The following is a 17,639-nucleotide window of genomic DNA, read 5'->3' on the forward strand; positions in this document are numbered from 1 at the left end:
TTGGTGCCTGCATTAAAGACAGCTGTCTTAAATGGTCACCTGTATAAAAGACTCCTGTCCACAGACTCAATTAATCAGTCTGACTCTAACCTCTACAACATGGGCAAGACCAAAGAGCTTTCTAAGGATGTCAGGCACAAGATCATAGACCTGCACAAGGCTGGAATGGGCTACAAAACCATAAGTAAGACGCTGGGTGAGAAGGAGACAACTGTTGGTGCAATAGTAAGAAAATGGAAGACATACAAAATGACTGTCAATCGACATCGATCTGGGGCTCCATGCAAAATCTCACCTCGTGGGGTATCCTTGATCCTGAGGAAGGTGAGAGCTCAGCCGAAAACTACATGGGGGGAACTTGTTAATGATCTCAAGGCAGCTGGGACCACAGTCACCAAGAAAACCATTGGTAACAAATTACGCCGTAATGGATTAAAATCCTGCAGTGCCCGCAAGGTCCCCCTGCTCAAGAAGGCACATGTACAGGCCCATCTGAAGTTTGAAAATGAACATCTGGATTATGCTGAGAGTCATTGGGAGAAGGTGCTGTGGTCAGATGACACTAAAATTGAGCTCTTTGGCATTAACTCAACTCGCCGTGTTTGGAGGAAGAGAAGTGCTGCCTATGACCCAAAGAACACCGTCCCCACTGTCAAGCATGGAGGTGGAAACATTATGTTTTGGGGGTGTTTCTCTGCTAAGGGCACAGGACTACTTCACCGCATCAATGGGAGAATGGATGGAGCCATGTACCGTCAAATCCTGAGTGACAACCTCCTTCCCTCCACCAGGACATTAAAAATGGCTCGTGGCTGGGTCTTCCAGCACGACAATGACCCGAAACATACAGCCACGGCAACAAAGGAGTGGCTCAAAAAGAAGCACATTAAGGTCATTGAGTGGCCTAGCCAGTCTCCAGACCTTAATCCCATCGAAAACTTATGGAGGGAGCTGAAGATCCGAGTTGCCAAGGGACAGCCTCGAAATCTTAATGATTTACAGATGATCTGCAAAGAGGAGTGGGCCAAAATTCCATCTAACATGTGTGCAAACCTCATCATCAACTACAAAAAAACGTCTGACTGCTGTGCTTGCCAACAAGGGTTTTGCCACCAAGTATTAAGTCTTGTTTGCCAAAGGGATCAAATACTTATTTCTCTGTGCACAATGCAAATAAATATATATAATTGTGACAATGTGATTTTCTTTTTTTTATTTTTATATAATCTATCTCTCACTGGTAAAATTAACCTAGCCTAAAAATTCTAAACTGTTCATGTCTTTGACAGTGGGCAAACTTACAAAATCAACAAGGGATCAAATACTTATTTCCTTCACTGTTTATGTTTTAACAGTTTTTTGCATTTATTGAATATAATAATTTTTTATATTTTTTTATGTTGTGGGCATAGTTTTTTTATTGTTTGTTTAATTTTTTTTTACATCTTTTTATGTCCCATTATGGGATTTGGAATTTTAATAATTTTAAAATTAACCCTTTCAAGACCGAGCTCATTTTGGCCTTCAGGACCAGCCCCATTTTTTCAAATCTGACGTGTCAATTTATGTGGTAATAACTCTGGAATGCTTTTGCCTATCCAAGCGATTCTGAGATTGTTTTCTCGTGACATTGTACTTTATGGAAGTGGAAAAATGTGGTCAATAAATTCATTGCTTATTTGTGAAAAACACCAAAATTTTGAGAAAATTTGCAAAAATTATGATTTTTCTAATTTTAAATGTATCGGCTTGTAAAACAGATAGTAATACCACACAAAATAGTTACTATTTCACATATTCCATATGTCTACTTTATATTTGCATCGTTTTTTGAACATTATTTTATTTTTCTACGACGTTACAAGGCTTCGTACATTAGCAGCAATTTCTCACATTTTCAAGAAAATTTCAAAAGGCGATTTTTACAGGGACCAGTTCAGTTCTAAAGCGGCATTGAGGGCCTTATGTACTAGATAGACCCCATAAATCACCCCATATTAAAAACTGCACCCCTCAAAGTATTCAAAACAGCATTCAGAAAGTTTCTTAACCCTTTAGGCGCTTCACAGGAATTAAAGCAAAGTAGAGGGGAAATTGACAAATTTTATTTTTTTTGCTGCAATTAATTTGTAATACATATTTTTCTGTAACACAGAAGGTTTTACCAGAGAAATGCAACTCAATATTTATTGCCCAGATTCTGCAGTTTTTAGAAATATCCCACATGTGGCCCTAGTGTGATAATGGACTGAAATACCGGCCTCAGAAGCAAAGGAGCACCCAGTGGATTTTGTGGCCTCCTTTTTTTAGAATATATTTTAGGCACCATGTCAGGTTTGAAGAGGTCTTGTAGTGCCAAAACAGTGGAAATCCCCCAAAAGTGACACGGTTTTGGAAACTGCAGTCCTCAAGGAATTTTTCTAGGGGTATAGTTAGCATCTTGACTCCACAGGTCTTTTGCTATATTTATTGGAGTTTGCCTGTGAAAGTGAAAATCTACTTTTTTTCTGAAAAAAGATATAAAAAAATAATATTTGCAAGGAATAAAGAATAAAAAGCACCCCAAAACTTGTAAAGCTACTTCTCCCGATTACAGCAATACCCCATATGTGGTACTAAACTACTGTTTGGATCCACGGCAGAGCTCAGAAGGGAAGGAGCGCCATTTGGATTTTGAAGCACAGATTTTGCTTGATTGGTTTTCAGTGCCATGTCGCGTTTGCAACGCCATGGAGGGAGCAAAACGGTAGAAACCCCCCTAAAAGTGACCCCATCTTGAAGACTACATGCCTCAAGGAATTTTTCTAGGAGTATAGTTATCATTTTGACCCCACAGTTTTTTTTGCTGAATTTAGTGGATTTAGGCTGTGAAAATGAAAATCTACATTTTTCTGAAAAAACATAGAAATGTTGAATTTTTACAATGAATAAAGGAGAAAAATCACCCCAAAATTTGTAAAGCAATTTGTCCTGATTACAGCAATACGCCATATGTGGTAATAAACTGCTGTTTGGACCCACGGCATGACTCAGAAGGGAAGGAACAATATTCGCTGTTCCTGTCCATTAGTCCCGGGTGTCAGCTGTAATACACAGCTGACACCTGCAGAATATGGAGCGGGCGCAGCGCATGAGCCCGCTCCATATATAACCTCCCGCACCACAACATGCTATTAAGTCGTGGTGCACGAAGGCGTTAATGCGCAGCGGATGGTGCAAAGTGAAAATTAAAATTTTCCACTGATATGCTATTTTAATGCACAATATGTTGTGCCCAGTTTGTGCCACTAAAGACAAATACCTCGTACAATGTTGAGCGGTTTCTCCCGGATATAAAATATCATATCTGTGGACGTAAGCTGGTGTTTGGGCACGCTGTGGGGCTCAGAAGGGAGGGAGCGCCATTTCGCTTTTGGAGCGCAGATTTTGCTTGGTAGTTGTTCTGTTTGGGGTTTTGCTGGTATTTCAGTTTATAATGTTGGGGGCATGTGTAAATTGGGCAGAGTACATCAGGACATAATAAGAGGGTATAATAATTTGGTAAATAAATAATAATCCGCAGATATGTGGCCGATGTCGCACTGATAAATGGCGCCCGATCTTATCCGCTTTTGGACACTGCACAATTTCTGTCACTATATTCTGAGAGCCACAACTTTTTAATTTTTTTCTTCACCTGAGCTGTGTGAGGGCTTATTTGTTGCGGAACAATCTGTAGTTTTCATTGGTACCATTTTAGGGTACATGTGATTTTTTTATCACTTTTTATTAGATTTTTTTGGCAGCAAAGTGACAAAAAAACATAAATTCTGACAGTTTTTTTTTTTGTTTTTTTTTACACTTTTCACCGTGCGTTATAAATGACATTTTAATTTATTCTGCGGGTCGATACGATTACGGCGATACCAGATGTATATAGTTTATTTTATGTTTTGTGGCGTTTGTGCAATAAAATCACTTTTCGATAAAATTATTTATTTTTTGTGTCACCATATTCTGAGAGCCATAAGTTTTTTATTTTTCAGTCAAAAAAGCTGTGTAAGGGCTTGTTTTTGCGGGATGGGTTGTAGTTTTTATTGGTACTATTTTGGGGTACATGCAACTTTTTGATCACTTTTTATTCTATATTTTTGGAGGGTTGATGACCAAAAAATAGTGATTCTGACATTGTTTTTTAATTATTTTTTTTGCGGTGTTCACTGTGCGGGAAAAATAATATTATAGTTTTATAGTTTGGGTCGTTATGAACGCGGTGATACCAAATATGTGTACTTTTTTTAACATTTTCATTTTTTTCCTATAATAAAAGACTTATTATAGGAAAAAAAGCATTTTTTGTTTTTGTAACTTATAACTTGTTTTTACACTTTTATAAAACACTTTTATTACTTTATTTTTCTTTATTTTTTACTTGTTTTACTTGAAGACTGGCAGCACTGATCGCTGCTATAATACATTACACTACCTAGGTAGTGTAACGTATTATAAACTGTCAGTGTGACGCTGAGAGTCACACTGACAGGAAGCCTATGAGGACCGGCCTCCAGCTGGTTCTCATAGGCTGCTGTGCATGGCAGACCCGGGGGCTGTTGTATGGCCTCCGGTTTTGCCATGTAACTGACTGCAGCACCCGGAATCGGTCCCCGGGAAAGTTTGTTTCCAGTTCGTTGCTACAACAAACGTTCCCTGCGATCACATGACCGGGACCTGAACCAATTAGGTCCCAGTCATGTCTCCGGGACTAGAGGCAGGGGATAACAGCACGATCCGGGTGTCAGCGCTACTCTGAGACACCCGGATCGCGCTTTTAACACCCACCGTGAATTCATGTTGGCGCCGCACAGAGCCCAGCAAGTGCCGACATGAATTTACAGTGGGCGGTCGGGAATCGGTTAATGTACTGTTATATATCTGTTAGGGCAGCAGTCCCCAACCTTTTTTTTAACCAAGGACCAGTTTCATGCAAGGCAATTTTTCCAAGGACTTTGCGGGGGTGGGGGTTTAGGGGTCAGTTCACATATTGCGTAACTACTGCAGCATAATACAGTAGCAGCAAAGTGGATGAAATAGAACAAATCTCATCGACACTCTGCGTAAATAGTGAACGCAAAAAACGCTCAGAAAATGAAATGCTGTGCAGAGTTTTATTCTGCAGCATGTCAATTGTATTTGCGTAAACACTGCTTATTTGTTGCGGGTTTTCCCCAATGAATTCATTGGAAGGTAAAACCCACAACAAATAGCAGTTGCTGCGTTTATTGCGATTCAGCCACATAAACCACAACTCAGAAAAAAAAATCTTATACTTAGGCCGTATTCAGACGAACGTGGGGAAATTCAGACGTGAAAAACGGCCGTTTTAAACATCCGAGTTGCCTCGGTGCGGGTCCCGTTTTCACAGATCCCCATAGACTTGAGTCTATCAAGGGACCGTGAAAACAGAACAAAATAGGGCAGGTTCTATATTTCAACGAACCCTTCACACGGTCTGTTGAAACAACGGCCGTATGAACAGCCCCATTGAAATACATTCATCTGTGTGAAGGCCATTGTTTTACGTATACGTTTTATGTCAGACGTATACCACGGTCGTCTGAATTCAGCCTTACTCAGAAGTCTGTTTCTTCCTCCAGGTCGGCCTCCTGGGATGACGAGTCCTCTCATATGACTGCAGCAGCCAATCACAGGCTGTAGTGGCAGTCACATGGGATGAAATGTCATCACAGGAGACAGGCCTGGATGACGTCAGATACCGCCGCTGCAGCCAATCATAGGCTGCAGCAGTCTCCTGGGATAAAACATCATCCCAGAAGGCCGGCCTGCTAGCAGGCCAGCTGAATGCTCAGCAGTTTTCCGCAGCGGACTTTCCGAGTGAAAAACTGCAGCACGCTTTGTTGCGGTTTTTCGTCCGGATTTCCCTGCGGCCACTGGGGCGGATACCAGACACCGCTGCCCGATACCAAATGATCCACGGCCCGGTATTGGTCAGCGGCCCGGTGGTTGGGGATCACTGTGCTAGGGCATACTTAAAGTGACAAATACTAAGTAGCACTGCAGGAACTAATACTGAACAGTTTTGAATGTAGAATTATGGTTCCTTAATAGAAATAAGTGATTGTCGCTGATAGGCAAATCAGTGAGCAGCTGACCTCTAAGGCCGGGTTCCCACGTAGGGTAAAGGCTGCGGAATTTCCGCAACGGAATTGTGTGCGGAAATTCTGTATCATTTACAGTAGCAGCAAAGTGGATGAGATTTACTAACTCTCATGCACACGCTACAGAATAAAAACACAGTGTAAACGTTAATAAATTGACCTGCAGTGCGGAAATTAATTCCGCAGCATGTTAATTTATGCCACGTTTTCGTTGCTTTTCTGTTGCGGGTTTTCCCCATTGAATTCAATCAGGATGCCAACAGAAAGCCAAGTGTTGCGACTTTTGCGGCGTAATAGCAGCGAATATACGCTGCAAAAATCGCAACTTCGGAGAAAAAAAATCATATCTACCCAGCACACTCTGCTTCTTCCAGCAGTCCGGCTTCCTGGGATGACGTTTCATCCCATGTGACCGTGCAGCCAATCACAGGCTGCAGCATCACATGATCTGCAACGCCATCGTAGGAGGCGGACTATGCACAGAGAGGACCGAGGGGGTAAGTGTGAGCGGTTTTTTCCGCAGTGGAAATTCAGTTAGAGAAAACGCACCAATGTGGTGCATTTTTTTTGGAACGAAAGTGCTGCGGGTTCCAGGTCTGATGCGCTGCGCAGTTCTTACACAGCGTATCTGACCCGTAGGAACCCTACCTAAGGGCATGACCACACATGGCGGAATTCCTCCGCAACTGTCCGCATCGATGCCGCACAGAATCTGCGTTGCAGATTCTGCAGCGGATCTGCACAAAATGTGCAGTACATTGATGCGGACTAGCTGCTGCAGACTGCGGGAAAAGTGCTTCCCTTCTCCCTATCAGTGCAGGATAGAGAGAAGGGACAGCACTTTCCCTAGTGAAAGTAAACGATTTTCATACTTACCGGCCGTTGTCTTGGTGACGCGTCCCTCTTTCGGCATCCAGCCCGACCTCCCTGGATGACGCGCCAGTCCATGTGACCGCTGCAGCCTGTGCTTGGCCTGTGATTGGCTGCAGCCGTCACTTACACTGAAACGTCATCCTGGGAGGCCGGACTGGAGACAGACGAAGGGAGTTCTCGGTAAGTATGAACTTATATGTTTTTTTACAGATACATGTATATTGGGATCGGTAGTCACTGTCCCGGGTGCAGAAACAGTTACTGCCGATCGCTTAACTCTTTCAGCACCCTGGACAGTGACTATTTACAGACGTCTCCTAGCAACGCTCCCGTCATTACGGGAGCCCCATTGACTTCCTCAGTCTGGCTGTAGACCTAGAAATACCTAGGTCCAGCCAGAATGAAGAAATGTCAAGTTAAAAAAGCAAGACGCATCCGCAGCACACATGACATGTGCATGACAGCTGCGGACTTCATTGCGGAACTTAGAATCTCCATTGAAGTCAATGGAGAAATTCCGCCATGAGTCCGCCACTGCTCCGCAACAGACAGAGCATGCTGCGGACACCAAATTCCGCTCCGCAGCCTATGCTCCGCAGCGGAATTGTACGCATCGTGTAAACGAACACTGCTAAATTAAAGTGAAAGTCAATGGAGAAACGGCTCCGCTGCGGATTAACGCTGCGGAGTGTCCGCAGCGGAATTTAAGTGGAATTCCGCCATGTGTGAACCCGCCCTAATAGTCAGGTTCTGACATTAGTTTAAATTAGTTTTTTTTTTACTTATTATGCTAAAGCCATTTATTGTGAGTGCTGTCGTGTTGCATGTCCTATGCAATGTTAAAAAGTATAACTGCACTTAAATAAAAGTAAAAATTACAAAATTTATACAATATACAGATGTGTCCTTCCTTACCTTTCCTCTTATCTTGAGATGTGTGGCACCAGAAGACATGATTTTGCGATACTCTATCACAAGATGTCTATGCTACATGTGTCTATGGTTGTTATGTAAATTGCAGCCTGTCAGGTTTTTAATATCATGTCACGATATTGTATTGAATTTGTTTCATGAGAAAATGGATTCATTAACAAAATGCCTACTTAATATATCTCAGGCAAATAAATTAGGCTTACATTACAACATAAGAGCCTTGCTGATCTGGACAGGTGCTGTTGCCTATATCTGCCTATAGGGTTTCTGCTTTGCCATACTATGCGGTACTGGAGATTAGTGTCATTTGCAAGTTCCTTACAGAATTTCTTATATCTTCTACAATTTTGCCTAAGGGATCTTAAAAATGACCTGATAATTTTCCTTCTCATTCTGTTATCTTGACAATATCTCTGTTGGTGTAACACTCTCTCCACCTATTGATGGTATCCAATATAACAGTGTAGGCAGCACGTTTCCAGGAATTCAATAATGTGTGCATATTCTTGGATCAGCTGGCCAACCAATCCCAATGCTTCAAAACTCTAAAAAATAGAACAGCACTTCTCAATAACCTGTGGCAGGGGCGTAACTAGGAAAGACTGGGCCCCATAGCAAACTTTTGACTGGGGCCCCCCCTCCCCTGGGTGTCACACAACCCCCCCCCCCTTGTAGATAGTGCCTTTTTTACAGCCCCCTGTAGATAACGCCATACAGCCCCCCCTCTGTAGAGAACGCCATACAGCTCCCCCTGTAGAGAACGCCATACAGCCCCCCCTGTAGAGAACGCCATACAGCCCCCCCTGTAGAGAACGCCATACAGCCCCCCCTGTAGAGAACGCCATACAGTCCCCCCCTGTAGGGAACGCCATACAGCCACCCCCCCCTGTAGGGAACACCATACAGCGTTCCCCCCCCTGTAGGGAACGCCATACAGCGTCCCCCCTCCCAAAAAAATGCGACCTACAGTGTGTCCTACAAAATACATGTATCCCCTCTCCACAGGATCTCCACAGGATAGGGGTTACATGAGTGATCGCTGGCAGGGATAGGGAGAACGGAGGACTGAAAGTCCCCTGAACTTCTCCATCACAAACCTCTGACTTCCGGCGTCTGCACAGCTCAATAAAAATGAAAGGAGCGCTGGTCACGCATGCGCACAAGCGAGACCGGCGCTCCATTCATTTCTACGGAGCTGCCGACACAGACCCCGGAAGTCCGAGGTTTGTGATGGAGAACTTCAGGGGACTTTCAGTCCCCCGTTCTCCCTATCACTGCCAGCGATCACACATGTATCCCCTATCCTGTGGAGATCCTGTGGAGAGGGGATACATGTCCTGTGGAGAGGGGGATACATGTCCTGTGGAGAGGGGGGGGATACATGTCTTTTGCTCTATTTTGCGCCTTCAGGACCAGACACCATTTAGCCATTTTTAGCACGTGTTAGTTAAATGGCTATAACTTTTTTATTTGTTGGGCTAACGACGTGATTTTTGCGACATTTTTTCCGTAGACAATGCAGGTTTCAATTTTTTATCGTTTTTATACACACCTTTTTTGCTATTTTAGAATTTTTATTCATAAAGTTTGAAAATAATAGTAAAAAAATAAGCTTTTTTACATTTCAGCTATTTTTTTTTTGGTAATAACATAGTTTTACCCTAAAATAGACCTGTTATTTGTGATCGTCATTGTCTACCGTATATTTCTATATATTACATGTCTATATTAGGGTAATTGGGTCAGCGCTAGCGTTACAACAATGATTGGCGGGGGGGGAACGTTTTTTTTTTGGGGTGGGTATTTTATGTGTATTTATTATTTAATTTTTTTTTGCACTTTACGTTATTATTTTTTTATTACTATGGTCTGTCCCCCAAAGGTGAAAGAAGACCTTTGGGGAACTTTATATATTTTTTTTCTTTCTTTAAGGCCTCATGCACACGACCGTATTTTTTCACACCCATAAATACTGGCGTAAATACGGGTCCGGTGTCACACGTATTCCACCCGTTTTGCACCAGTATTTACGAACCCGTGCTCGTAAATATGGGTCCGGTGTCACACGTATTCCACCCGTATTTACGAGCACGTTTTTGGCAGCAAAATAGCACTGCACTAATCGGCAGCCCCTTCTCTCTATCAGTGCAGGATAGAGAGAAGGGACAGCCTTTTCTGTAATAAAAGTTAAAGAAATTCATACTTACCCGGCCGTTGTCTTGGTGACGCGTCCCTCTCTTCACATCCAGCCCGACATCCCTGGATGACGCGGCAGTCCATGTGACCGCTGCAGCCTGTGATTGACCTGTGATTGGCTGCAGCGGTCACATGGCCTGAAACGTCATCCAGGACGTCGGCCCGGATGTCGAGAGGGACGCGTCACCAAGGCAACGGGCGGGAGACCGGACTGGAGAAGCAGGAAGTTGTCGGTAAGTATGAACGTCTTTTATTTTTATTTTTTACAGGATAGGGGATACATGTCTTTTGTTTATGGCAGAGCGGGGAGATACCTCCCCGCTCTGCCATAGTTTTCATTGTAGTCCCGGCGGTAGTTACGCCACTGGGCTGTGGCCTGCAGACCGGGTAGTCCCCTGACCTCGCCTCACCTCGCAACGCTCCCGTAATCACGGGTGAACACACGCAGCCACCCATGATTACGGGAGCCCCATAGACTTCTATGGGATGCCCGTGCCGTTATTACGGCATGAAATAGGGCATGTTCTATCTTTTTTAACGGCACGGGTACCTTCCCGTGAGCAAACGGGAAGGTACCCGTGGCTAACAGAAGCCTATGAGCCCGTTATTGCGGGTCGTAATAACGACCCGCAATAACGGGTGTTTTTACGGTCGTGTGCATGAGGCCTTACACCATGTTTTTCCACTGTAACTGGAGCTGCACAGCAGCCCCAGTTAGGCTGGATTCACACGAGCGTTGCGTTTTTGCGCGCGCAAACAACGCGGCGTTTTGCGCGCGCAAAAAACATTTGACAGCTGCGTGTGTCATCCGTGTCTGATGCGCGGCTGCGTGATTTTCGCGCAGCCGGCATCATAGAGATGAGGCTTGTCGACGCCCGTCACTGTCAAAGGTGCTGAAAGAGCTAAATCTTTCAGCAGCCTCGACAGTGAATGCCGAACACAACAGCGAAAAACCTGTAAAAAAAAAGATAAAGTTCCTACTTACCGAGAACTTCCCGGCCGTTGCCTTGGTGACGCGTCCTTGGTGACGCGCCTCTCTTGACATTGGGCCCCACCTCCCTGGATGACGCGGCAGTCCAAGTGACCGCTGCAGCCTGTGATTGGCTGCAGCCTGTGCTTGGCCTGTGATTGGCTGGAGCTGTCACTTGAACTGAAGTGTCATCCCGGGAGGTCGGACTGCAGGAAGGAGACAGGAGTAATCGGTAAGTTAGAACTTCGGGTTTTTTTACAGGTTCATGTATTTTGGGATCGCAAGTCACTGTCCATGGTGCTGAAACAGTTTAACTCTTTCAGCACCATGCACAGTGAATGTCTCCCGACGGAAATTTTTTTGCCGGGTTCGGCCAAAACGAGTTTGGCCGAACCCGGTGAAGTTAGCTTCGGTTGTCGGGGTTCGCTAATCGCAAAGACACTCCGTTTGGATGTTCGGAAACAGAAAAACACGCGGTGCTTTTCTGTTTACATTCATCCTTTTGACAGCTGTTGCGCAAACACGCAGTTCGCACGGAAGTGCTTCCGTGCGACATGCGTGGTTTTCACGCACCCATTGACTTCAATGGGTGCGTGATGCGTTGAAAACGCTGAATCAACAGACATGTCGTGAGTTTTTTGCAACGGAGCAACGCTGCGCAAAAAACGCTGCCATGTCTGCACGGCCCCATTGACTAATATAGCTACGGGCAACGCACATGAAAATCACGCGCGTTGCACGCGCGTAGTTTATGTTCGTCTGAATAAGTCCTTACAGGGGAAATCAGCCCTCTCATAGTGACGATTGTCACTAACTGGGCTGTGCTGGGTCTAGTAAGACCCAGCAGCAGTCTGCCACTAACGGCACCCGGCGATCATGTGACCCGTCACATGATCACTGGGAGGAATAGAGACAGCGCCACGGCTGTCTCTATTCCTGTACACAGCGCGCATTCAGCGCTGTGTACAAGTGATCAGAGAAGACAGAAGCAGCGAAAGCTGCTTCTATCCTCTCCTCAGGGTCCCCGGCAGTCACTGACAGCCGGAGACCCGACATTCAGCTGCCCGATCGCGCGGGCAGCAAGTTAAAACCCGAGCCGTAGAAAGTCTATGGCTCCGGTTTTAAGGACCCTGACCGCTGGCCGTAAAAATACAGCCAGCGGTCGGGAACCAGTTAATGGCAGAGCGGGGAGATACCTCCCTGCTCTGCCGTAGTGTTCAGTGGCGTCCCGCTGTAGCAGCCATAGCGGCTGCTAGCGGAGCCTCCGGCCATGGTGGGGGCCTGTGCCGGTGGGCGACACGGGCCCCCTCATGCCGCGGGCCCCATAGCAGCCGCTACTGCTGCTACGGCGGTAGTTACGCCACTGACCTGTGGTCCTCTTCTTCCACCACTGACAGAACCTAAAGGAGAGATTTTTGCCGGAAATGCTACCTAAATTTCACTTTCTTGGACTCGAGTGCTTTAATAAAGTATTGCATGAAGTGTACCACCTGCCTGGAGTGCTGTTCTATTTTCTAAGGGTATGTTCACACGGCCTATTTACGGACGTAATTCGGGCGTTTTGGCCCCGAATTACGTCTGAAAATAGCGCCTCAATAGCGCTGACAAACATCTGCCCATTGAAAGCAATGGGCAGACGTTTGTCTGTTCACACGAGGCGTATATTTACGCGCCGCTGTCAAATGACGGCGCGTAACTAGACGCCCGCGTCAAAGAAGTGACCTGTCACTTCTTTGGCCGTAATTGGAGCCGCTATTCATTGACTCCAATGAATAGCAGCGCTAATTACGGCCGTAATTGACGCGGCGTTCAAGCGCCTGCACATGCCGGTACGGCTGAAATTACGGGGATGTTTTCAGGCTGAAACATCCCCGTAATTTCAGCCGTTACGGACCCCCGCCGTGTGAACATACCCTTAGGTGTTTTCCCTTGTTGCTGGTATTCACAGTTTTCCAGGCTCCAGAAATCCGTAATATGCATCTTCTGAATAGTTTCTTTCAACAATGAGATAATTTACAGATGTGTCCTTCCTTACCTTTTCTCTTATCTCAACATATTTTGAGATTTGGGGTATGAGATGAACAGCTTTAAAAGAAGAACATGATTTTGTGATACTCTGTCACGAGATATCTATGCTATAGGTGTCTGTGTGCCCAACCCCCCAGTGGTTCTGATATAAATTGCAGCCTGTCAAGGGTTTTGCTAGCATGTCACAATACTGTATTTAATTTGTTTCATGAGTACTTAACCAAATTCAAGCAAAGGTAAGTGTGGACACATCTGTAGATGTTTTACAAGGTCTTTGCAAACCAAAATTATCCCAATAGGATGCAACCAATACAATTTCAAGGAGAATTTATAGGAACAGCTGATCATTATTTAGTTGATGTGCAAATTTATTCAAGTAGTGTGTTATGTTTTTTGTTTAACCTTATATATATATATACATATATATATATATATATATATATATATATATATACACACACAGACAGTCGAGACACATTATTATGACCACCAGCTAATATCCAAAGTAACCACCGTGTGCAGCACGGACAGCAGTTAGACGGACTGGGAGTGACTCAATAAGGTGCCGGTAGGTTGTCTCAGGTATCTGGAGCCATGCTGACTGCAGTGCACCCCACATTTTCTGGAGGGTGCGTTGGGGAGGATCTCTAGAGCGAACAAGACAATTGAAGTGGTCCCACAGATGCTCAATTGGGTTCAAGTCTGGTGAATTAGGGGGCCAGAGAAGTACTTGGAAGTCTTGGTTGTGCTCCTCCAACCACTGTCGGACATTTCTAACCTTGTGACATGTCGGATTGTCTTTCTGGAAGATTCCATCTGCCCCAGAGAAGACAAACACCATGTTTGGGTGGACGTGATCTTCAACGATGGATTTATACCCAAATCGGTTCAGAGTGCCTTCCACATGGATGCGTGAGCCCAGAGAATGCCATGAAAAAATTCCCTAGACCATAACGCTGCTGCAACCAGATTTTGTTCTTCCAGCAATGGTTGCAGGGTGTTTGTTCTCTGATGTTTCTCGCCTGACATGCCAACGTCCATCCATTCTATGAAGCAGAAAACGTGACTCAACGGAGAAGGCAATCGGTGGTCCAATTCTGATACTGCCGTGCAAATTGAAGCCTTGACTATCCATCTGCTTTGGAGCCCCATACGCAGTAGGACCTGCTGAACTGTTGTTTTAGACACATGTCTGGTAGGCCCGTGGTTGATTTTCACAGTGAGCTGCTCCACTGTGGCGTGTCATTCGGCCCTCGCGCACCTTCGCAGCTGACGTTGACCTCTCACATCAATGGCACATGGTGCTCTACAGTTTCCACGTTGGTCAGTCCCAATGGTGCCATTTGTCCACTCACGATACACTTTTACCACAGCAGCGCGCAACCAGTTCACAAACTGCGCTGTTTGAGAAATACTGCCACCCTTGGCCTGAAAGACAATAATCATCCCTTTTTGCAACTCTGATAAATCGCCCCTTTACCCATTGCAACAACGAGTGATATGTGTTCAGACAGCCTATCGCACACCTTATATACCCAGCAAGCCAGCCCACGAAACATCACTTCCTTCATGGGCTACGCGCTGCCGACCTCGAAAGTAGGAGGTGGTCATAATAATGGGATTCGACTGTTTATATGTGTGTGTGTGTCTGTGTGTGTGTCTGTGAGTGTGTGTGTGTGTGTGTGTGTGTGTGTGTGTGTATAATACATGATTATTAAACTTAGTAAATTTTAAATGTTGATGGTTCTTTGTTTTACAGGGAACACTGCCTTGCAGTAAAGGATATGTACTGCGTTAAAGAATGGCTGTCAATAGAGGAAAATAAAGGGATTTATAAACCTGGATTAATGCTATTGACACTACCTGACTGTGAAAAGCTTCCCAGCCTGCAAAATAGTCCAGGGGCTTGCATCAAGATTCAATACTTTGGTAAAATATTGATTTATCAAGGATAAGTGGATATCAATTTGAATTTTTTTTATATGCTGTAAATCCTATAGTATAACAAAAATACATTTAGAGCTCATCATAGTAAATAGTAGAGATATAATATAATATAATACATATAATGATAATTGAGTTCTTTTGCATAGCATTGTTGAGACTTTGCTACTATATGAGGCCTCTCATCACAACTGATTGACAAAAGGGCACAGTCCGGGTTATTTGTATATCCCACAGGAAAAATTGGGGTGTGGATGATCATGTTTGGTGGGTGCAGTCACAGCTTGTATGTATTAGGTAATCTAATAGATGCCCTAACGCATGCTTGCTTACTTTCCCAATCTGTTTGGGAGTCTGCCAAGAGAGTCAAATCTTGAACAAAGGCTGTTGGCAGCCACCACTAGGGGGAGTTTCCACTCGCCCAGCGTTAGCACTATGACGCTAATGTTTATGTGGTCAAGGCCCCATTCACATCACGTTTAAGCCCTCCGTTGAAGGTATATGAAGACCCCTGACGAATACCTCTGACAAAAGGCCAAACGTTTCCCACTGTATAGCATACAGTGGGATACGTTGCCCGGGGACCAGCTCTGGGAAACCTCCTTAAGTCGCGGTCCATATATGGACAGTGACATCAGGAGCTCTACTGGAGTCCTGGGGGAGAGTACTAGCTGATGCTCTGCTCAGGGACTCCAGCGATAGAAAACTCCTGATGTCACTGTCCATATATTGTTTATTGGGGGCACTCTGTTGATCCTGTTTATATAGGATACTCTGCTGCCACTATTTTTTATTGGTAGCAGACTGCTGGCACTAAAATTTATGCCATTTTGTCTATCATTTTGTGGACATGATCAGTATTCTTACTGCAGTTTACCTAGAAAAAAGTTCTGACAAAAACTAATGATTATGGGAGAAAACATTTCAGACCATTGCAGTCAGCTTCTTCTCAGCCCCAGTACTGAACAAAAAAAGAATGAAGATTTGGCAGATGTATTAAGATTGGTTTTTCATAGCTATCTGCTAAAGTAAGATGCAACAAATTTATTAAGAGGTGCACTCCTCTTAATAAATCTGCATCTTTTTCCATCAATTGTGGGGCAACGACTGCGGCTGTGCGCCATTAATCCCCCCCATCGGACATAAAATGTAAAAAAGTATACTCACTTCACTGCTCTTCTTCTCCCCTCCAGGTCCTCTCAGGCTCTCTCAATGTGTTGCAGCTCCTACAAGGTCCTGACTCCGAGCAGTGTCAAGGCCTTATATGTGTGGCGGCACTTAATGGTGCTGCATTGTATGAGCTGAAGGAGCCTGAGGGGACCTGCAGTGGAGAAGAGGAGCAGTGAGGTGAGCATAAATAATGTTTTACTTAATAAATGGGGTGTAATGGGGTAAGGGGATAGTCCAATCTGGTGGGCAAGGTACAGGGCGGGAGAAAAGGCTGCAATAGCTGTGAATGGCCGCTAAATATGCGTCGAACATTCACAGTAAGCAAGAAGAAATGAAGGGGAAGCAGAGCCTGTACGAGCGCTGCGGCCCATTCAAAACAGCTGATCGGCGTGGGTCCCGCGTGTCGAACCCCGACCCATCATGCCAGCCAGATTAGTTATTGGAAAGCAAGGGACCTATTTACTGTTTTTGCACTGGGAGCTTTCTGCTGTCTATGTCCACTTCTACTGTCTCAGTTTACTCTAGGCTAAACTGGCAGGGAACTGAGGGCAAGGAAGGGGCAAAGGGCTTTGGCACTGGTAAAGCTTTTGCATGCTTCTTATCTATTGCTGTCATATTCACAAGATTTACCGTATTTTTCGGACTATAAGACGCCGTTTTTAGCAAGAAAAAATCTTGCTAAAAAGTCCCTGCGTCTTATAGCGTCTTAAGTCCCGTTCTATCTTACTCACTCCGAAGTCTCCCGGCCAGTTCCTGGTTATGTGGTTGGGAGTTATGGAAACAGGCGTGTGCTCGCTGAGCTATGCTGTTTGCATAACTCCCAGAGAAGTGAATGGGAGTTACGGAGTCTGCATAGCACCGCAAGCTACGCTGTTTCTGGAACTCTATAGCTCCGAAAACAGCGTACATGGTCGAGTTATGGAAACAGCATAAATCGCTGAGCTATGCTGTTTCCGTAACTCCCATAGAACTGAATAGTATTATGCTATTCTGCTTCTGTAACTGATATTCACTACTATAGGAGTTACGGAAACAGGGTAGCTCAGCGAATTACGCTGTTTCTGTAACTCATCCATGTATTGCAGTGTATTGTACCAGCTGGTTCAAGTCTCCTACGGGGAACTAATAAAATGTGTAAAAAAAAAAGATACATTTTCAGGATTGTAAAAAAAAATATTAAAAGTAAAAAAAAAAAAACTTTTACCATTTTTCCCCAAGCACAATGTAAAAAATAAAAAAAAAGGAATGAAATAAAAAGGGATAAAAGAAATTGTATGTACCAAAAAATGTCTCTTAGAATGTGGCGAAACAGAACACATTTTTTTTTTTAACAAATAGTTTTTGCTTTGTAAAATTAGTAAACATTTGTT

The 17,639-nt window shown here is 44.5% G+C and overlaps 1 protein-coding gene across 1 annotated transcript in view; it reads left to right on the forward strand.

Moving 5' to 3' along the window:
- Positions 1–17,639, forward strand: part of MUSK (muscle associated receptor tyrosine kinase) — a 218,161-nt gene that overhangs the window by 145,508 nt on the left and 55,014 nt on the right. Inside the window, exon 10 of the mRNA XM_075851610.1 lies at positions 14,915–15,084. Within this exon, the coding sequence (XP_075707725.1) occupies positions 14,915–15,084 (170 nt within the window). The remainder of the gene's footprint in view (positions 1–14,914; positions 15,085–17,639) is intronic.

This window comes from Rhinoderma darwinii, chromosome 1, assembly GCF_050947455.1.
Source record: "Rhinoderma darwinii isolate aRhiDar2 chromosome 1, aRhiDar2.hap1, whole genome shotgun sequence".
NCBI lineage: Eukaryota > Metazoa > Chordata > Amphibia > Anura > Rhinodermatidae > Rhinoderma > Rhinoderma darwinii.